Source organism: Amblyomma americanum, chromosome 8, assembly GCF_052857255.1.
Source record: "Amblyomma americanum isolate KBUSLIRL-KWMA chromosome 8, ASM5285725v1, whole genome shotgun sequence".
Taxonomy (NCBI): Eukaryota; Metazoa; Arthropoda; class Arachnida; order Ixodida; family Ixodidae; genus Amblyomma; species Amblyomma americanum.
The window spans coordinates 40,157,690-40,180,144 of record NC_135504.1 but is presented as its reverse complement, the minus strand read 5'-3'; the positions used below and the strand labels follow the sequence as shown (position 1 = coordinate 40,180,144).

At 44.3% G+C, this 22,455-nt stretch overlaps 1 protein-coding gene across 2 annotated transcripts in view; it reads right to left on the bottom strand.

The window, feature by feature from the left end:
* Positions 1 to 22,455, bottom strand: part of fliI (FLII actin remodeling protein) — a 49,279-nt gene that overhangs the window by 7,134 nt on the left and 19,690 nt on the right. For both annotated transcript variants that reach the window (XM_077634591.1, XM_077634592.1), the window contains 10 exons: positions 20,949 to 21,124; positions 20,049 to 20,275; positions 17,652 to 17,853; positions 14,525 to 14,633; positions 13,870 to 13,953; positions 12,000 to 12,096; positions 8,970 to 9,286; positions 5,695 to 5,847; positions 4,746 to 4,783; positions 3,946 to 4,075 (listed from right to left, as the gene is read on the bottom strand). In XM_077634591.1, the coding sequence (XP_077490717.1) occupies positions 3,946 to 4,075; positions 4,746 to 4,783; positions 5,695 to 5,847; positions 8,970 to 9,286; positions 12,000 to 12,096; positions 13,870 to 13,953; positions 14,525 to 14,633; positions 17,652 to 17,853; positions 20,049 to 20,275; positions 20,949 to 21,124 (1,533 nt within the window). The remainder of the gene's footprint in view (positions 1 to 3,945; positions 4,076 to 4,745; positions 4,784 to 5,694; positions 5,848 to 8,969; positions 9,287 to 11,999; positions 12,097 to 13,869; positions 13,954 to 14,524; positions 14,634 to 17,651; positions 17,854 to 20,048; positions 20,276 to 20,948; positions 21,125 to 22,455) is intronic.

Sequence of the window (22,455 nt, the reverse complement as noted above, 5' to 3'; positions counted from 1 at the left end):
AACAATTTAATCTTACGCGGTATACCCGACGCATGTGAAACCTGGGAACAGACTGAAAAAAAAATTATCACTGCATTTTCAACTTCTTTAGGCACTGATTTTGATCAACCGGTCATTGAGCGCGCCCACAGGATAGGTACGTTCTCACATAAAAAATGTCGGCCTGTAGTTATCCGGTTCGGCTCATTTAAAGACCGTGGCAGAATACTAGCATGTCGAGCTAAACTTAAAACTGACAACATTTCTGTATCAGAGGATTTTTCGCCAGCAACCCGTAACGCGCGCCAGCAACTTACTAATTTCGCTAAAAGCCTGCCTCAGTCACCAAAGTTCCAGCTTCGTTACAACAAACTCTACGTTAACAATAAGTGCTACATGTACGACAGCGTGACAAACAACATCGAACTGATAAAGGAATTTCCCACCGAAGTACTCGAAGAGGACACACCGCGGTCGCCTTCATCAAATGCCCAAAACACCGAAAACGCCCCGTAGCATCACGAGAGGGGACGTGGGCAGTCGTCGCCTTCACCACGCACATCTGTTCTTCTCGCTAACGTAAGAAGTATCGTAAACAAACGTGATGCATTTCATTCCGTAGCTGACACGTGTAACGCAGATAATATTGCACTTACTGAAACATGGCTTCATTCTAACATTCGTAACACCGAAATTTTCCAGGACTCATCCCGATACACTTTTTATCGCTGCGACCGCACGTCACGTCAGGGTGGTGGCGTATTACTTGCCATTTGTAAAACACTCCGGTCTTACGCTATTAACATCACAACAGATCTCGAGATTGTCTGGGCATGCGTGGAACTTGGACACTCTAAAATTGTTTTCGGGGTATGCTACCGTCCTCCCAGTCACTCTGCTAACTTCCTCGATGATCTGCACGATGCCATAAATGCTGTTTGCACACGACACCCCTTGGCGCCTGTTTTCTTACTTGGCGACTTCAATCTTCCTAACATATCTTGGTCTTTTGATACCCCAGTTCAGAACCCTTCTTCTAACTTAAGCACCGATTTCTTAAACCTTTGTTCCACTTTTTCCTTTTCCCAACTAGTCTCTCAACCAACAAGAATTACTAATACCACTGCAAACACGCTGGACTTAATACTGACTACCCATCCCGATATGGCCTCAGAAATCACTTACTTACCTGATTTTCAGGCCATTAACAGGGAACTCGCCGAATTTATCGATTATTATTGCAATGGGTTTGATGACCGCTCTGTCGATACTAACTGGATTCTATTCGTTACCAAGGTTAAAGAATTAACAGATACATACATACCATTACGGACAATCTGTTCCCACTCGAGAGCCCCGTGGTACAACTCCTATCTTAAACGACTGTCCAATCGAAAAAAACGTTTCTACCGAGTTGCGAAAAGGTCTGGTAGTAACGCAAAATGGGAGGCGTACCGCGAAGCTAACGCCGTTTACGTAACTGCACTTAAAAGCACAAAAAATAATTTTCTTCACAATACACTTCCTAGCATTCTTTCCACTGATCCTAAAAAGTTCTGGCGCATTGTCAACCCCAGCCACAGCGATACCATTAACTTATTAGACGAGAATGGCCTTGCCATCCCAGATGCAGAATGCCCAGCGGTACTGAACTCCACATTCTGTAAAAACTTTGTTCATTGTACTAACACCATTTTTCCACAAGCGCAGACTTACAACTACATAACTATGGATCCCATTTGCATCGAAGCTTGCGGTATTGAGAAGATTATTGAATCCCTTAAACCATGCTCCAGTCCAGGTACTGACTCAATCAACGCGAAATTTCTTAAGGGTTCTCAAACTTACTGTTCATTGCTGCTTTGCAAGATATTTCAACAGTCCCTCGACACCGGCGCTCTGCCTGCTGACTGGACGGTCGGGAAGGTGGTCCCAATCCATAAATCAGGTAACAAGAATTCACCCCTTAACTACCGTCCCATATCTTTGACAAGTATTCCATGTAAAGTATTGGAGCACATATTATACACAGGTATCGCGAACTTCTTGGAGTCAAATTAATTTTTTACAGACATGCAGCACGGTTTTCGTAAGCGACTGTCTTGCGAAACTCAGTTAGCATCATTTACGCATAAACTTAATCTCATCCTTGATCGCCGCTCAACAGCTGACTGCGTCTTCCTCGACTTCGCAAAAGCCTTCGAAAAGGTATGCCACAAATTACTACTTTTTAAGTTAAGCAAACTAAACCTTGATCCTAGGCTTTTTTTCTGGCTCGAATATTTCCTTTGCAACCGCACTCAGTTCGTAACTGCTAACAATGCCACCTCTCCATCAACCCCCGTCCATTCTGGAGTGCCACAGGGATCCGTCTTAGGCCCTCTTTTATTTCTTATTTACATTAATGACCTACCTTCTTGCGTAACCTCTAACATACACTTATTCGCTGATGACTGCGTAATTTTTCGCGAAATTAACGACACTAACGACGTATGCGCTCTACAGAATGATCTATCTGCTATATCTGCATGGTGCAACTTATGGTTAATGCAACTTAATTCTTCTAAATGCAAAGTTTTACGTGTCTCCCGCACATCATCTACTACAGGTGCATATTGTCTAAATAATACCATACTGGAGGCCGTCACGTCATATCGCTACCTCGGAGTTCATATATCTTCCACTCAAAATTGGTCACTCCATATTAACGCCATAATTAACAACGCTAACAGCATGCTAGGCTACCTACGCCGGAATTTCTCCAATTCCCCTACCTCCCTAAAACTCATGTTATACAAAACCCTTGTCCGTAGTAAACTAGAATACGCATCTGCAATTTGGGACCCCAGCTACGCAAACTCAATTAATGCACTCGAGCTTGTACAAAATAACGCCGCCCGTTTCATCCTACTTAACTTCAATCGTACTGCAAGTGTCACCTCCATGAAAAACACGCTCAACCTCCCACCCTTAGCCTCCCGTCGAAAATTTTCACGGTTATGTTTATTTCATAAAATTTTTTACAACTGTCCCAATCTACGCGATGAATTGATATCTCCTCCGTCTTTCATCTCTCCACGGCTAGACCACGTTCACAAGGTCGGTATAACGTCGCACGAAACAAAAGCTTGTTCTCAGTCGTTCATTCCCCGTACATCAGCAGATTGGAACCACCTTCCCGGATCGACAGCCTGCATTCAAGACATCCTGCGCTTCCGTAGCAATTTAGCTAACATTGTATACTAAGGTTCACAACAAATGTACTTATCATTCTCCATTTCCTTTGTTTACTTTAGTTTCCCTTGTTTTGTTCTCTTACCTTGCACTTACATATTATGCTTACTTCTGAATTGTATAACCAGGAACATGACGCTTGTATGTTGAATTTTTGTTTTTGTTCATTTTCTGTGATTTGTAACCACTCCCCTCTGAAATGCCTTTGGCCCTGAGGGTATCAATAATAAATAATAAATAAATAAATAAGCCAACTGTGCTATAACAAAAAAAGAAATAATAAGCAAACAAGAGGAGCACTTGCATCTTCCGAGAGAACCGGTTCCCCCACACACCCGAATCACTCGCGCCATCTGTAGCACTCATGCTCTAGTGGTGGAGCTCACTGTACTGTTTGTCCCTTGACAACATAACTATACCAGCGGAAGAACATGCCACTGCGGGCATGTTCTAAACTTGAAGCTAAAGTTAGGAGGATGGCACCTCTCGCGAATCGCCACAGCTAAAACTGCAACCTACGAAGGCAATGAAAAAACTCGCCGGCGGTTACCACGCCTATGCAGTGTGACATTCTGTGACAGTAGTTTGCAGTGGTGAAAACGGCGCAAGCACCCCCATCTTTTCTCCTCTATTTCCCCCTCGCAGTCCCCCTTTGCGTTACTTGAATGGCGACGAAGCAAAACTGGAAAACGTGCCCTTCGCTGCTGTCACTGTAAAGGGAATGGCACTCACCGCGCCATATAAGGATCGTGCCAGTTCCTCCGCTAATCGAATATCGTCCTCGTCAGCCTCGCTGCCAATCCAGACGTAGACCATGCCGTCATCTTCACCGTCTTGCTCAAAGGGCACCTTCAGAATGTAACTGCGTGAACCAGAGCAAATTAAGTCACCGTTAGCGACAACACGAACGTCTCTAAAGAGTCAAGACATGAGATGCTTCACAATACAATAACGGAACAAAATACTATTTCTTTCACATTCGCAGATCCTGCTGAAGGAAACCAGAACAGGAGAGCACCTACCATTTCCAAATGATCAACATGATGAAGACTAAATGCTTCACCACATTAAACTCACATGACGGGAGTATGTCTCAACAAGAGGCAATCCAGGTGCTTTGCAAAACTTAGCACACAAATCTTGTTTTTATCAAAACCACGTTATAATTTTGAACCATGTCCTTAAAATGTGATATTTGGCATGTTGCACCAGCCAAACAGCTCCATCGGCATTTCCAATAATGAACAACACAGTGCATATGGCACTAGTATTTGTTGCTTTCATGCCTTTCTATGCTTTTTATGGCTAAACCCGTAACCAACTGCTTGTTTCCTGTGACAGAATATGGCAGCAAAATTCCACTCTCTGGGCAAACAGATTCCAATGCAGAATTGGTCCAATGGTTTGGAGAATCCTCTACGATGAAGTAGGACTGAAACGAGGTACTTTTAACCAAATGAAAGCCATCCTCGCAGATTTCAAAACCTTATCTGAAACAATCCAAGTTCCAAATAGCAGAAAGCACAGCTCACCAAAAAGCAGAGTTGAGGTTGCTGGCTGTCGCTGGAATCTGAAAGGGGTCAGGTACAAAAAGCATGACTTAAGGGGGGACACACTGGCCTTTGGGACCAAAAAATGACCCAAAAATCAATTTTTTTTAAAAATGACATTTTTGGAGCCTATAGCTATTATTCTTCAACTCTACCAGTTTTCTCCTCCAGGAAATTGGTATTTTGATTATATTAAATTTAGATCACTGTGTGGGCTCAATTTATGCAGGAGCAGGCGATTTAACACCATGAAAATTTTGGACACCTGGCTGTCTTAGTATGTCAATATCTCAACGTCTAGGGCAGATAGACATCTCATACTGTTTGCTAAGGGAAGCTGAAGGCACAATGTATGCAATAATCGAAGCACAATTGTTCAATCACACCTCAAGAATTTATAATTTTGCAAAGTTTATCTATGCATGATATTCACATTTTGAATGCTACCATTCTAAGTACTGTAAAATTACTAATGACGGTAAAATGAGAAAATTACTTTGATTGTTACTCTTTATTCACCATACTATGTAGCCATGGGTTAAAAATTGTTTTTTATTGAGCCATTTTCTTTGTATTGAGGTGCTAATAAATGACTAATTAAAATTAATTATCTCAGGAACCAACAAATTAATTAAAAAGGAATTTCATATTTGAAATCAGTACAAAAAACTGAGCAAGGTGATACAGTTTCATTAGGATTGGACTAAAAATAAGGAAAATAGGTCTATGACCACTGTCCCCCCTTAAACGAATGATGAAACTTAAAAACTGTCAGGCAAAGCATAAACACAAAAGCTGCAATTCCAAGAACTTAAAAGCAAGGGGGCCCTCCAACCCATTTCAGCATTTGTGGAAACTTCTGCTGCTTAATGCCATTTCCATGTTGCGAAACACACTGAGCTGGATATCTGAGGGCAGTTCCGGGACCCACCTGAACACAGCGGGTGCAGATGGGGCTGCCATTGGCACGCAGGTGGAACAGTTCGACAGCGTTGTTGTCCTCCGTTTGAGACTTTTTGCGACTGCCCGCGTGAATGATGAACTTGCGCTTGAAGTGAGAGAGGAACTTGAGGTTCTCTTGTTGCTGCAAAGCAGGAGAGAGTGTCGAGGGAGGGTTTTTACATCAGGCCTTGATGCAATGCGCAAAATAATGATATCCCAGCTGAAATCAAGAATAGGGAGCGAACATGGGCAGGCTACGCAATGCACAGCGCAAATAAGATAGCCAATGGCTCATTAGGCTAACGAAATGGATTCCAAGATTGGGCAAGAGTAGTAGGGTGAATAAAATTGAGAAGCCTGTGAGGACAGGGTGAATTGGAGGGAAATGGGAAAGGCCTTTGTCCGCATGTAGTTGGGCTGATGATGACAATGATGATGTGGAACTGACAATAACTTGCCCTGGTGAGGGAGACAGCGACACAGAGGGATAGCCAAATGGGACACTGAAAGAAAATTTTGATGCCAGGGTGTCCTTCCTTACATCACCTACTGTACAATACATGCGGTCTGTTTGTAAGATAGCTATGCCGCCAGCCAGCATTAATAATTACGGCACCTCATGTGACGGTACCATGTATCAGAACAGACCGGCAATAGCAGCATTCTGAAATGACAGTGAGCAAGAAAGCATAAACACAAACAAGGATAGACAGTAAAGAATGGATGAGACAAGCGTTCGAAGAAACAGTGGACCAGACAAGCACTGCGACAATAAAGAATGCACAACTGAGTGCTTGAGTCATCTGTATGTTACGATCCGACACCGTTCAAGTTCACATTCTGCCATATGCAAGAACTACGGGTGTGTGAATATTAGAAATTTTGAATAAAAATCGAACGTTTGTTATTTGGGTCGTACTCGGTTAGAGAAATTGATAGCACTCGAAAATTCCTTAATATTACGCATAAACTGAAAACCATTGACTTTCATAAGTCCGACTGTGGCACAATCACAATATTTAGGCAAATTACCTGAAGATAGAGTTTAAAGTGTAAAAAAAAGTAATACAGGAGTGCCCCGTTCATTTCCTTTTCTGTCATTTATCACATTCAAAAGCTATACTCAGAGCCAACTCTTTTTGATAGGCATGTGCGAATAGTGATTTTTTGGTTTGAAGTGAATTCGAATCGAACAGTAATTTTCTTTGAATAATTTTGAAGCGAATATTTCGAATACTTATCATATCAAATAAGTTGAATGGCCCAATAGACATTTTAAAAATCAAGTATTTTTCTAACACACAAGGCCATTACCTGAAAAAGAAAAAGAAAATGCACTCAATTTCATCGCACTCATTGAAGTGTGTTGACGTCCTACAAAAGGGGCCATCGAAAATTGAGGAGTTGGTCTAGATGTCCAGCTGACACATTTGGGGTGTGCGAGGCCTATTATGAGACCCCTCAATGCTGGTCTTAATTGCAATTGCGTTGTTGCACAGCTTTGCTTTTAAGCGATGACTGCACGAAGACTTGCTAGCGAGTGCGCCGGATTCTCCATTAGGGTAACCAAGTTTCACCGCAGTGCTCCCCCCCACCACCCCACCCCCCTCTTTCCCCACCTTCCCAACTTTCTCCCACCCAGGCCCCTATGATCAAAATGCAGCGCAAAGATGACATATGGTTGTAAAACATTTATTTCAATGCGATGGTATTGCAACATGTTCAAAATATTATTGAGCACTAGTTTTTAGTAGTACTATCGTCAGGAAACCTGCATGGCAATAACCTGCATTTTAAATGATGGGATAGTTCCAAAAGAGTAAATGCATGGAGGAAACTTGGTGCCTCCATTAAATGAATGGGGGAAGACACCTCCTCCCCCACTGTGCGCACGCCTAAGCCTGCTAAGTGTACGCACTACGCGCCCAGTGCCGCCCCGCATCAGGCGTTGGAAAGGCACCCATCACAATGCGCCTCGTGCTAGCTTCCTCTCGTGCTCACATCGTCGCACTAGATTCGCGAATTTCACGTGGAGAATAGCGGCTGCGGTACATGCAGTCTAACTCGTTTCACGGGAATCAAGAGACCCGCACGCCCTCCGATTAAAGCGCGAGCCGATTCTGCGGGGAGCCACTGCTCATTCGCAGACCACCCTGAGGACGGCACAGGGCGCCAGGCGCCGGCCAGCTGTTCGCACCCCTGCCCCATCGGTACCAATTCGCACGTGTGTACTAGAGATGCGCGGAAGTGGATTGCGGACCACCGAGCGCGGTTATGGCGCGTATGCATTGCGGGTAGCGCGGCTGCGGACACCTGGCAAGTATAGATCTGGGCTCCACGCTTCCGCCTGCTTGCGTCTGTTGTCGCGAGCATGCAGAGACCGGTTCCGGCATAAGTGTGGAAGGGCAGGCATGCGACGCAAAGTCGGGGCTTTGGTTACGCATGTGCCGCGTTGCGATCCTGGAGTATGAAGCAAGAGTTACAGAAATGTTATTTGCTCGAAACAAATTACCAAACATTCGTTTCGAATCGAATATCGAATACTTTGCTGTTTGACCGAATATTCGAAATTATCAAATATTCGCACATGCCTACTTTTCGACAATGAAGAGAAAGATACAAGGGCAGAGCGCCTGTAACTCTGTCGCTCTGCCAATGCCAACAGTTCAAACAGGAAGAAGGAATGGGAGCATTTGATAGCTTGACCCTCAGACAGTCCCTTTAAGTCCATATTAAAGAGGTTTTACTATTTATCATGTTATTTTTAGCTCCAGTAATGTGCTGATTAATGATTCAATTTTGTGACTCATTTTGCATGACCACATAACAGGTTGCACCTGTTATTTTGTCTAATAAAGCAAAATATATTTCTATGCACGTCATTTTTTTTTTGTGACACTGAATCAATTTAATTTTAGTTGCAATGTCTATGCACTATATTGAAAGAAGAAAACTTTTTTTAATTACTTTTCTATGCCAAACCAACATTCAATATTTGATTCCGTACTCAAATACATTTTTTCTTTGTATTCGCACTAGATTTGTATTTGAAAATTTAAATACTTGCACACGCTAGCAAAAACGGCACTGTGAAGCTACATATGCCATGCCTCAAACCTCACCTCTTCCTGCACCGAACAGTTAATTCCGCTCTCAGTCATTGTTGCTGGGATTTCAGTGTGCGAGTGCAACATCCCCTCAAAAAAACGAAAAAGATAACAATTTATGCGGCTACTACAACATGCCTGCACACACAACGCATACCTGATGCGTCCTGAGCACCTGCAGCTTGTCGCCAAAGAGGGCCTCAAACTTCTTTTGTAGGCTGAAGGTGAACGTGAGCCAGCCCATGTTGCCGGCGTCGCGGCCCTGCCAGAAGTACACCACGCATGTGTAGTCATCTTCCACGGCCTCTTCCTCCTCTTCTTCCATCTCCTCGTCCGCGTCGCCATTGTCTCCGCCCCCACCAGCTGCCGCCTCCGCACTGTTCTTGCCTTCTTCACCTTCACCCTCCGCTGGCCCCTCCGCAGGAACCCAGTAGCGGCAGAGGAAGACATAGCAGTCTCCGCTGTAGAAGTGACCTGCAGGCGTAGAGATGGGAAATTGCATTTTAGCGAGAGCAACGAGTGGGCTGACCGGCGCCTATCATCTTACATTAAGCACAAACGCTGCAGACACTCCCCCCAAAATAGCGAATGTTTTGTCCGAAAGGCACTGCACACCTTGAAAATGTGCACGGACGTGCATGATGCAGTCAACTTCAGTTTAAAAAAAAGCTACAAAAGAAACATTGTGTATCCAGGCACACAAAAAACAAGTTTGATACAGACAGCTTCGTGCTGCCCCTGCTAGTTACAGGGCAGGTTAGGTTTTAGGGACAGTTAGTTTAGGTTAGGTCAGGTTTGAGACAATGCAAGGGTGAGGCAAGACAAGGCCGAGGTAAGGGTGAGGTGAGGGTTTACGACGCGCCAGACGCATAGTTGAAATGTCTGTTTTCCGTGTTAAATGGACTAACCTTTTTCATGCGTACAGTTTAAGACATTTGCTTTTTTAGGAAATGCAAAAAATACAGGACATTTTCATCAACAAGGGCATTTTCACCTAAGCGCAATACTCGATGAAAAGGGATGTGTTCACTGTACAGCAGAATAAATTTTTTTTTCCTTAGTGTTTCGAGTTTTCTAAACGACAGTAAAACATGGTTTACCGTTAGCTCATTTCCACAAGCTACACATAGGGGCTTGTCTTGTTTTGTCACTATGAGTAAGGTGTGCGGTACTATGTGGAGACGTCTTAGAATCACTCCCTTGAAATGTTCCTGGTGTGTCCATGATTTCCATTCTTCCTCTAATGTGGGCTTTACCAAGTCAGTTGGTTATTTACTTGGTTACTCCATGCAGACTGACATTTTTCCCTTAGTTTATATACAATGTACTAACTTCACGCAATCTTTATAGGGCATATTTACTTTCCTGAGTTGCTCGTTGTGAGCTTGAGTAGCGTACACATTTTCCTCTCTCAATGCCTTTTATCCTGATATAACGTTGACCCAGCAGAACTTTACGTTTTATCTAAGAGTTGTGTCTGTTGTTATAATGTGTATGATGCCTCCAGCAGTGATGCACTACATTTTTAGTGTAGATGGTGAGGTTGGCCAAAGACCCTTTTCCAAGTATTTCACCTGAGAAGCGTAACACACCAGGCCGGGTAAACCTTTTAACCAGTGGGTACTTGGTGACACTCCCGCATGCGAGGCACACATTTCTGTACCTCTCAAAGTTTGATTTATAGGGTTTTAACATCCCAAAGCGACTCGGGCTATGAGGGCTCCGCCATAGTGAAGGGCTCCAGAAATTTTGACCACCTGCCCTCTAGCCAATGGCATCAGCCCATTGCCATGAAGTTATGATTAATCCCATTACCATCACATCATAAAAACCAATCTTATGTTACGTTGCGTTACGCTATGTTTGGTTGGAGATGGGCGTGGGTTGCGCTGGGTTAGGTTAGGATAAGTCAGATGATGAATGCTGACTTATCCTAACCTAACCCAACGCGACCCAGACCCAGACAATTCGCTTCAGAGAAGCCGAGCACCAGGCCAAGGAAAAGTTTGGATCCACTGATTGAACCATGAGCCTCCTGCTTACAATGCAGGGGCTCAAACCACTACGGCACCGCCGAGGATGAGGAATTGGGTTGGTCATGTCAGTGTGGCATGGCTGATGTCAAGCACCGACTCCGACCATCACACACTCCAGATGCAGACACCGGCTCAGTGCAAATTGCACCCAAGCATCACAACTCCCAACTGAAAGGAGCTGCAATAAATTCCAAGTTCATCAATCCGCAAAGAGCAGGGCATTAGCAATGCCACCATGATAACAGCATGGTTTGGTTTGGTCTGGTTTGGTTTATAGGGGTTTAACGTCCCAAAGCGGCTCAGGCTAGTAGGGACGCCTAGAGTCACTAAATAAAGACTTAAGAGTACCGTCACTGCAGCACGGCGGTAAGCAGGGGCGGCCATTTTGTTGTTTATCATTGTTGCCAGATTGCCGCTTCGGCAACCTCGCCGCTAACTTTGGCCCGGCCATTTTGTAAACAACGCTGTTAGCCACCCTGCGCTGCGGCGGGGATCGTAGCCGTACGGCATGGAGCCGCTCAGGTGCAAACGGTACAGCTGTTGCCTTCAGTTTATGCTTTCGTCCTGCGGAGCTGAAATGCTGCGAGGCGTGGAATCCCTGGTCACTGAGTCGGTCACCGGCAGCACTCGCAGCGTCGCAGCACTAGGACTACCACAGTTGCCCGACTGAAAACGCATAAGCCACAAAATGGCAGCCCCCATGAACCGTCGCAGTGTAAACAAATATCACGTGATGCAAACTGACCAATGATCGTGGCGGCGGCACAGAACAATAGGAGAAAAGAGTGCCGGTACTCTAAGTCTTTATTTAGTGACTCTAGGGACGCCGTAGTGGAGGGCTCCGGAAATTTCGACCACCTGGGGTTCTTTAATGTGCACTGACATGATAACAGCATGGATGCTGGCATCAATGTGAATGGCTTTTGGGAGCCCTTGCTCCCTCTGCTGAAACCATAGGGGTTCGCTGTGCACAGACGCACTCTTGTCACACAATCTGTGTCCTGATCACTGCACAGACTTTTCCGTTACATGGGGGAGTGAGAGCGACACCCAAACAATCCCCAAGCAGAGCAGAATGCAGATGCTGAGTGACTGGTGTGGTTTCAGGAAGTCCCTACAAAGGCTGACCATGTCTGCGATAGAAAGCTCACCCAGTTCTTCCTCTGGCAGCTTCACAAACTTCTTTCCTTCGAGCACAAACGCCTCCATGGCTTCCAGGTCTTCGTTCCATTCCTCCATGAGCTGAGCCTGCCGTCGAAGATAACGTCGAACGAAAGGGTGGTGCACATCACTACACTTTGTACAAACAGCACAGCCATACACGTAATGAATTCTGCAATCATGCAAAGGATTGAGTTCATAAACAGAAATTAAAAAATACGTGAGGCGCCGGGTAAAAAAATAAGGCTACTGGAGCTTGAAACGGCATCCTGAAGCATCTGAGAAAGAGAGGTCGATGAAGGATGCTCGTGCGGCCATCAAATAAAACTTCCCGGTTATCAGAAGCCTTTAATGGTAGAACAACGTCTAAACGGTCCATGTCTGGGCCATCTGTTCACGCGAGCATAAACACATACAAAATGCAATTTCATACACCATCTAGTCCCTTAAACATGGTGGCATCGAGAGCCTTCAAATGATAATCACTGCATTTAGACACATTTTGTTTTGCAAGAAATGCACACATTTCCAACATTCTCAAACACACTGGAGCCATCGCCCATAGTCCTATTGAGACACCCTTACGGGCAAGTTCGAGGCGGCATTGTGATAAAAGTCATCTGTTTGGCTAGACCTCGTCATGATGGCTTAGCTACCAGCATGAACTGCTGGTCAAGCCAGCATACCTAAGACAACATGGCGAAAATGACATACAGTCCAATGGCTTCGCTGACAGTGCCAATATTTTTAAAAAATGTTTTTGTATAGTCTGTTTTCTTTTCTGATATGCAAAATTATTTTTTATTATATGTTATTTTTCTACTTCTTATTCGATTAAGCCCATTATGCTTAGATTTAATTCTTTTTTTTTGTCCCACGACAGTATTACTCATGCCATCTATATATTGTTGTGCAACATTAGCAGACAACACATCGATCACATTGCCAGGAACACTTTGTGATCCTACATATTGTAAAACAAATGGGAGCTTAGAGCATGCTCATATGGTCTAATACTACCATATTCAGGTTATTCTATGAGGTTAAGTAAAAAATTCTAAAAATTATCTACACTTTTTGTTCTACAATTTGTTTGCATAGAGGTAGGTGTACAGCAAGTAGATATTTTTTCTACATATTCTCCTGTCTTTTCAATGCAGTTGGGCTATCAGGCCACAAGCTTCAGTATTCCTTTCAAGAAGAAGGCTTTCGGTTGGTCATGAAGCCACTTCTGCATCACTTCTTGCACTCAACACCTCGCAAAGCATCCTTGAGCGGCCCCAAACAGATGAAAGTTGAGGGGAGCGAGATCTGGACTCTAGGGGGTGTGTTCCAGTAGCTCAAAACCCAACTTGTTGATGATTTTGAATGGTGTGCTAATCCGTGTGTGGGTGGCTGTCAAACTGCCATCCGCGCAAGGTTTGGCACGCCTGTGGTCATGCGTGCGCAGCTTGATCTCGATCGCACCATTTGCCTTCCAGCTACTGCCATGTAAATATGTCCGCTCAAGGATGCTTTGTGAAACTGTCGATTTTCCGCAAGCCTAGACGTGGAGGAAGAGGTGCAAAACTGGCTTCACAACCAACTGAAAAACCTTGTCTTTGGAAGGAATACGCAACCTTGTGGCCCGATAAGCCACCTGCATTGAAAAAGCAGGGGAATATGTAGAGAAATTACGTGCATGTTGTACGCCTACCTATGCGTAAACAAACTGTAGAACAAAAAGTTTAGATAACCTTTTTACTTACTTTCGTATAAAGTACAGCCACAATCAAAGTTCACTGCAGCGTCCATTTCAGGCATTTGCACAGCAGAATAAAATGAAAGATTTGCACAAGAACACTCTCAAGCCATACTCACTGCTTCCTCTTTAGACATGGCAGGTTGCCGTGGCATAAACAGGGCTGAAAGGTCCGTCTTGGTCTTCTGAGTGGCCATCCATTTCTGCAGGAAAGGAGAGCATTGAGTCTAAAGCGTACGAACTTCTCAAAAACTCAAATCGATAACCCGAATGTGTCTCTCATTTTTGTAGCTACAGACCAGTGACAGCGCCATTAACAGGTTGCATTAAGCTTAAAATATCCAATTTCTCATCATACTAGTATATTTAGTGCACCATTAGTCCTTGTTCAAAGCGCCGGTGAATGGGTAGCACACAACTAGATGTCTATCATCTTCCCAGAAAAAAATATAGTACAAGGTATATACTGATTTTTCAGTGAATAGAAGTATATCAATACCAAAGTGAACAGAAATTTGTCAGAGACGCTGCTGCTGATCAGCCACAGTGACCTCAAAACGCTAAAATTCACGTCAGAAAAGCACAACAGCTTGAAATATTAACAGATTTTATCGTACATTATGCAGCATTATAGTATCCTAAAGTGACATGTGGACTATGGGGACACCGTAGTGGACGGCTCCAGGTGAGGTCAGGTGAGGTCAGGTTCGGCTTGGTTGGGTTAGGTTAGGTTAACTGCTATGCTGTAATCGATGTGTAATTGGGGTGCCTCACCTGAAGGTCAGCCCCTGTCCTCGCAACCGATTCTGCCGTTCGGGTGAAATCCACTGCAATGACATCGTCCCAACCAACAAACTTGGACTTGAACACCATGGACTCCGTCCTGAAAGCGTACACAGGATTTTCACGACTTTGGTCAAGACAAGGATATAGCATATCTACATGTAACACATGACCACGATATAAAGCGATGGGGGAGTTAGAGACCTGCCAAGAATGAAGACGAAATATCAGGATATCAATGCGGACTCAGCGTGTTCAAGCCAACTGCAAGGTGGAGCATCTCAGCTCCACCTTGAGGGATTCCCCTAAAACATTTAACCAACGCTGCTGCTTTGCGTTCCGTCTAATGACAGGAACAGTCCCGTGTCTGTTTGCCCTTCTTTCTATTCCATACTCCAAACAAATTTAGGTGCCTTCTCTTTCACAACGACCTGCACCACATTCTTTTCACATTCATTGCCTTCCTCTCCCATGCCTGTGCGCGCCACGCGGCACCAAGGTCGTTGAGAACTTGATCTTGTGGTGAAACTCGTAGTAGCTATGCTGAGAACTAGTGAGCAAAAAAAAAATTGCGCTATATATTCATACCTTGGTTCTGAATACAGTTGACCGATTTTTCGGACCCTCTAGGGACCGCGAAAACGACCGAAAAATCAGGCAGTCCGGAAAATCAAATTTCACCGAAAAAATCACGAACTTATTGCCATTATGCAGGAGGAAGAGGTCAGTTGTTTGCACACATTCTAAAGCTCCCAATGACTAAATTTTGCCGCGCGACATGTGCACAGACGACGGGCGGCGACCACTTTCACGAGCCCGGCCTGACTGTGCTGCCCTTGGCATGGCGCCGACGAACGCATGAGTTGGGACAAAGTCTAAACGGGAAAGCAAACACGCCGCTGCAGGGACTGCATTACGCCCGCAAAAGGATGGGCCCAGAACGAGAATGCGAAGATGGCGAAACAATAAGAGCCGAGAAACGGCCAAAGCAAGCGATCCGACGGCGTTTGCCACCGTCATTAGGCCTAGCGGCTAGAGCCAAAATCGGCATCGTATTCGGCGATATGCACTCTGCGGTGGCTTGCGTATAATGAGGGGCGTCTTGCCTGTCATCGAAACGCCAGCTATTTACGGTTTTACGATAGAAAAGTCAGGGTTGCGGTGCGTTTTGTCGCGGGTACGCTGACCTCGCTTTAATTTAAAATGCACCACCGTTTCCTCCCGCGCTCGCCGCCTCCGTGAAGCCGCATGCCTCCCACACGCTCCCACGCGCACTTACCTCTTTCCGTACTCGAAACAAAAGACTCATCATAGATGAATTCCGCAAACTGACTGTTTTTAAAAAAGTTCGTGCGGCAGAAGACGTTCAAGAACCGTACGAATTCGAAGCCACGCGGGCACAATGTGCCGACTCGCGCAGAATATCAGTATCGCAGGAGGCCCCCTTTAAGCTTGAATTTCGTTTTATTTGATCAAGTTTTCGATCTCTCCTGCAGTTTGAAGTAATGAGGTTCCACTGTACACATTATATATGGCGGCTTGGGTATTGGCGGCGAGTGCGAACGAGGTCCGAAAAATCAAGCAGTCAGTTGTGGTGCGTTCGAAATTTCAGGCACTCTTGTACATACGCTCTATGGGCCATGTTGTGGTGCCGCGGAAAAGTCCGAATAATCAAGTATGTCCGAAAAATCAGGCGTCCGAATTTTCGGTCGTCAACTGTATAATGTGAGGTGTGGTCTGAAACTGATGAACTGAGGAGAAAAAACTCGCGTTATATCAGTGTAAACAAGGTGCAAGGACAGCAAAAAATCCAGAAAGGCAATTGCAATAGACTTGCTTAGTTTGAACGTGCAGTCTATTTGAACTCCATCAAATCAAATTTTTCGTCCCTGTCAAGAACGACTATTGAGAGTCGATTGAGACAACTTGGGAGTATTTCTTCCAGAACTGTCTTGAACAATCTTTTCTTCAAATTAGAACAGTTCTGAACACTACAGCAGCAATCCCTTGGACAGCCTTCACCACTCTTCAGATGTCCAGAATGCCATGAACAAAATCCTGCAAGCTCAGCTGCATTCACAGTATCATGATATTCACAATACTATCCAGGCTGTAATGTGAAAAAGTTGGTAGTACTAATTCGAGGCAGACAGGACATACAAAGAGCCCATAGCACTACCAGCACTGACCTGCAACTGGCTTTTCAATTGGAAGAAATGCCGTTTATATACATTTCTTCAACATGAACTACACATCTGGCAAAGCAATGTCAACATGAGGGTCTTAAAAACTTTTTTATTTGTCAACATAGCCTGTTGAAACTTGCCACACAGATGTATCATAGAATGCTGATTTCAAATATCTCACCTGGAAAGAAATTTATAGCAAAATAACACCCAATCAGGTCATTTCTTGCGGGCCTTTATGATAATTTCTCAGTTAAAGGAAGCTTTTTTAAGAATATGTAGACATTTCCAAAGGTCCACTGCACATCCTAAAACTTTCCTTTTTCCTTTAAACACGATAGATTAGCAATTAGGCCAGGTGTGGGATAATTACTGCACATTGCCTTTTCTTTCCAACTTTGTTATTCATTTATGATCAACAAAACGAATTTATAACCATTTTATTAGCTTTAGGATGTGCTGTGGGCCTTTGCAAATGTCTGCTTATTCTTAAAAAAGGTTTCTTTAACTTATAAATTACTATAAAGGCCCGTAAGAAATGACCTTATTAGGATAGGTTAATTCGCAATATATTTCCTTCCAGGTGAGATATTTGAAATCTTAATGCATATTCAAAATCAGCATCCTACGATATACCTGCATGCTAAGTTTCAGCAAAATATGTTAACAAATAAGAAAAAATAATTTTAAGACCCTCATAACTCCTTAAGCGCTTGCTCGACAGCAAGACAGTATATTTCTTTGCATTTTAATTTTCTTTTTGGGAGGGAAAACGTGTATGATGAGTCTTTTTTGTCTCTCATTCATTCGTGTAGAGTCCAATAAAAGCCAGAGTCCTGACTTTATGCACTCTATTCAGCTGCGTTCCAGTATTCACGGCATTCGCAGATGAAAATAATTCAGACTACGCATGCACTAAATGGGAGGCTCACCCTTCCTGGCAGCGGTTGACGATGGCGTGGCTGGGCCGGTGGATCATGCAGAGCAGCTCCTGGCACAGCTTGAGGGCGGCCGCTCGAACCAGGCGCGTCGACCGCTTGCCCAGCCACACAAACAGGTCCGAGTTGCAGTCCAGGATGTAGACGTTCTTGGTGTCCAGTAGAGACTGCACAAGTTTGCCTTCCGGCACCTCCACTGCAGGGACCCAAAGAGAGTGAAACGCCCAACTATATGGCTAAACCTTGACACAATAAAGCATAATTTAGAGCAATAATGCATTTTTTATGCAGTATAACATTGCTGATACAAATCTGACTGAATTTCACAGTGAGATTTGTGAAGGTAATCACAAATTTCATTGGATTTGTATCACTCGAAATTCATATCAAAAAGCAAAGAGAATCCCTAGGCCGGGGTATGGGAGATGCATTCACACTAATCTATTCACTGCTGACAGGATTTATTTTCAGCTATGCACCACCGCTCAGTACTTGCGACGCATGCTGTGCAACTCGTGACCCTGGCTTGGGCAATGTGCAGGCCTCACATCACCGCCCACTGATTTCGGCGAGTACTGTGCTCTGCACAAACTGACGACTGTGGCGCTGGCGCTGCTTGCGAGTGTACTCATGGCTTCCACATTTGCATCATTCGTAGGTACATGGACGAATGATGGAAACACACTAAATTTTGCAACATTGTATAAAATGCACACTTTGGCCATGAAATCTTACGAATGCATATCAGCCGTGATCGTATCAGCAAGGTCCTACTGTACTATATAGTATGACAATCAAATGGCCCTCCACTCTCCCGTTCCCAAAACTTCACCCATCACAAAGAGAGAGAGGGTTTATTGATAGGAAAGGCAGAGAGGTTGGCCTGAAAAATAAATATCTGGCCTGCTACTCTGCTCTGGGGGACGGGAAGAGGAGATAAAAACCAATTATTATTATTATTATTAATTATCCCACACTTGGCCTAATTGCTAATCTATCGTGTTTAAAGGAAAAAGAAAAGCTTTAGGATGTGCAGTGGACCTTTGGAAATGTCTACATATTCTTAAAAAAGCTTCTTTTAACTGAGAAATTATCATAAAGGCCCATAAGAAATGACCTAATTGGGATGTTATTTTGCTATAAATTTCTTTCCAGGTGAGATATTTGAAATCAGCATTCTATGATACATGTGTGATGATGGGAGGAGGCAGATGAAAAACTACTTAAAAAAAAAAAACAAGGCACACTTTCTGACATCACAAACGCGAGACAAGGTCCGTGTCGCTCAAAAAACGTGAGAGCGCTCGCGTTGCCTTTACAGTTCTAAAACTATCTGGCCAAGCGCCGAGGATCAAATCCTGAGAGAGGAGCGATGTGTCCATAGGCTTCAGAGCAGATGCGAGTATGAGTCTTTCACGTGCATACGCTGGGCACGCCACTAAAACATGTTCTATAGTCTCTAGCACGCCACATGTGGTACATTCCGGGGAGTCCGCTTGTCCTATTAAGTGCAAGTATTTGCGCGTGAATGCCATGTTTAAACGTAGTCTACGGATAAATCTACTTCAGTACATCCAATAAGCACAGACTAATTCCCTTCTCTGTGGCAACTATAATTATTACATGCTCAGCTGCCCACGCATTTGTCGCCCACCATCACAATACACATATACTGGCCTTATAACTCGGCCAGTAGACCACTTCCCCCGTAAGCTCCTCTCAAGCCCCTGTTCCTAAAAGAGCAAGGCCTAATGCACACGACACATTTTGCCAAACGCTACGGACGCTCAAGGTTGTCAACATCACTCACATCCTAGGCAGGCACCATAGCACCCCTGAACTGTCCCTCATCAACCTAATCTAAATCATCACCTTAGACCTCAGTTGTAGAAAAAAAAATTCCCTTTCAATCGCTCTTTCCCGCATTTTCTCATTTGCTGCTGCATTCTATGCATACCAACTACTTAATGAGTGCTTGCAGCCAGCAACGAGCATGTCATTTGTTCAATTTAGCATTCTTGTTCAAAACGAGAAAGTGCACTGGAGACCAGATCTGAAAACTGCCACCAGTTGCAAGGAGCCATTTTTCTTTAAAATGCCCCTAGCAACCAACAGATGCATTTTTTTTGACCTTCATAAAAGTTCTTGTCAACTTTCTAGCCACTTTGCACAGATACTTCTGCAATTTCATATTTAACGCTACGAGTAATGTGACAGTATATCAACCGATAACCGAGAGAGGTGTATCTTATCAGTTTTCTTAACACCATGATACTTTACGGCGTTAACTTAAAACTTTCATGACGCTGTGGTCAACCAAAAAAAAAAAAAGCTTTATAAATAAAGCTGCAGCAAAGTTTGATACACAAAATCAAGCGTTTGTTCCCTCACCCTGAGGCAGTTCGAGGTATCCCATGCCCAGGCCAACCTTGTACAGGCAGGGGTGGGCGGGCGTGAAGTTCTCGGGGACGTGCTCAACAGGTTCAAAGTCCTCCAGTTCGCTGGGATCAGAACAGCCCAGGGCCTTCCAGAATTCCTCCTCCTCCTCGGTCTGCGGGTACACGATCACCTCCGAGTAGTTCTTCCGCTCATTCTTGTTGATTTTCTCGGCCAGAAGCCTGCAACAAAGAGCATCACCTGAGTTGTGCGAGCCGAGGTACTGCAGTTGTGCCTTGTTAATATGACTCCCATTAATATGAACGACTCGAATTATGGACAATTTTTCCGGTGACCAAACTTTTCCAATGTATTTACGCCTCGACTGTGAATAACAGAGCAGAGACAAGGAACAGAGGAAGCAGACAGGTGTTATTCACAGTCAATAAGTACCAACTAGCTCAACTTGCCGTCTTACTGATCTTTACGCCTCAAAGATATGGCAACTCGCTGTCTGCACAATGGACAAGAGAAAAATGTGCAGAGCCCATTGAGGCCCATGTATTTCTGTCGCATTAATATAGACAGCGACAAGACCAAAATCTCCACTGCCCCAACTAGATGTTTCAGTTTCTGCATTTCGAGTGCAGGACATAAGAAAACAGCGAAAAACTGTTAGGGACTGATTGATGGACTGATGATTCAACATCACTGACCACCATTATACACAAAAAAAGACCCTAATCACAGCGTGTTTTTTTCTTCTAATTATTTTTTTCACCGTTATTTGTTAATATGGACCACTTGCTTTAGGGACAGCTTTGTGCAGGAACCAAAGTGTCCAAATTAACGAGGCCCGACTGCACTCCTAATGCTGAAATGTGCTCTACAACGGGCTTTGCGAGTCCAGCTCACCTGCCTTTGGAGACCATGGTGTTCTGCGAGAACTTGCCGCTCCAGACATAGATCTTGCGGCCGGCGTCAAGCACAAACACGTACCGGGGGTCCAAGGAGCTGGGATCTACGGCCACAGACTCGATGTGCAGCAGACGATTTCGGGAATGCATGCGGTACAGCCGGATCACGTACTCCTGAAGGAGTGAAAGTGCACACAAGGAAGTGAGTCCACAATAGTACACATTGGCTATCCTTCAAGTTGCAGATAAAAATCGATAACCCCACACTCAAGTTAAATCTACATTTTGAATCTACATTAGGATTTGCACTTTGCTGATCCTAGTGTGGCCTCTCATGGCTGGTCCAAACTAATGACAACATAAGACCAACACTGTTCTCACTTTGAGTTATTGATCAATTCGCCCTCGCCCTGCCATAAGCTTTCTGTTCCGGTTAGCTTAGTTGGTAGAGTGAAGCGGTGGTCCTGGGTTCGAACCCCGGACCAGGATGAATTTTTCTTAAGTGCGAAGTTTCTGAGAGAGCTGTATTGCTTTCCTTTGTAGCATTATGGCTATGCTTGGGTGGATGCCAATGAGTAATTACTCCCTTATTAATACAAAGACGAGGAACATGGTATGATAAAACAAATAGATAGCTCTAGCTCTCCATGACCGTTCTTCATAAAAAAAAAAGAAACAAAACAAACCATGAATGCCTTGACTTATAGATCACCAGCTTTTGCACTTGTGTGCCCATCTGCATTACTCCAAATGTTGAAGCGCACTATTATTTCACTGCTATCAGCGCCACCATTAAGCACGAACTGTTTATGACTTACAGACTACTGCAGGTGATGACCACATTATGTAGGCACAGTCTGTGGCAATAGAACAGTAACAATGTGCTGAAAATGTCCCAACATAGTTACATGTTCCTTGTGGCTGATCAGCCCACACATCACTTAGAATGTTCGCGCACACCCACAAGGCATGCACAGAGAATCTGCTACAGTGAGAAATGACCTGGTTCTGTGGCTGCAACCTGCTCATTAGATGCAACCTGCTCATTGGATTCAAGGATATTTTTTAAAGCTGGCTACCTGCAGGTCAAGGTACAAATACAGTTACTGCCGCCACGACCTCAGGTTACTGGCAAACTCTTGCCAATGCACCTGATAGCATGATGCCAAGGTAACATAGCTGAAGAAAATCAGAGCAGGTTTTGCTGTCTACAGCTGAAGAAACCTATCTCATGCAATTACTGCCTTTATGAGTGCCGCTTACCTAAAAAAAGAAAACATACACAAAATTGTAATTGTGGGGTTAAACGTCCCGAAATGACTCTCACTATGAGGGGCAGTGCAGTGGAGGGCTCAGGATTAGTTTAGATCACCTGGGGTTCTTTAGAGTGCAATGACATCGCAGAGCACCTGGCCGTTTTTGCATTTCGCCTCTGTCAAAATGTGGCCACTGTGACCGATGATGCGAACCCCTGACCTTGGGATCAGTAGCTGGATGCCAAAGGC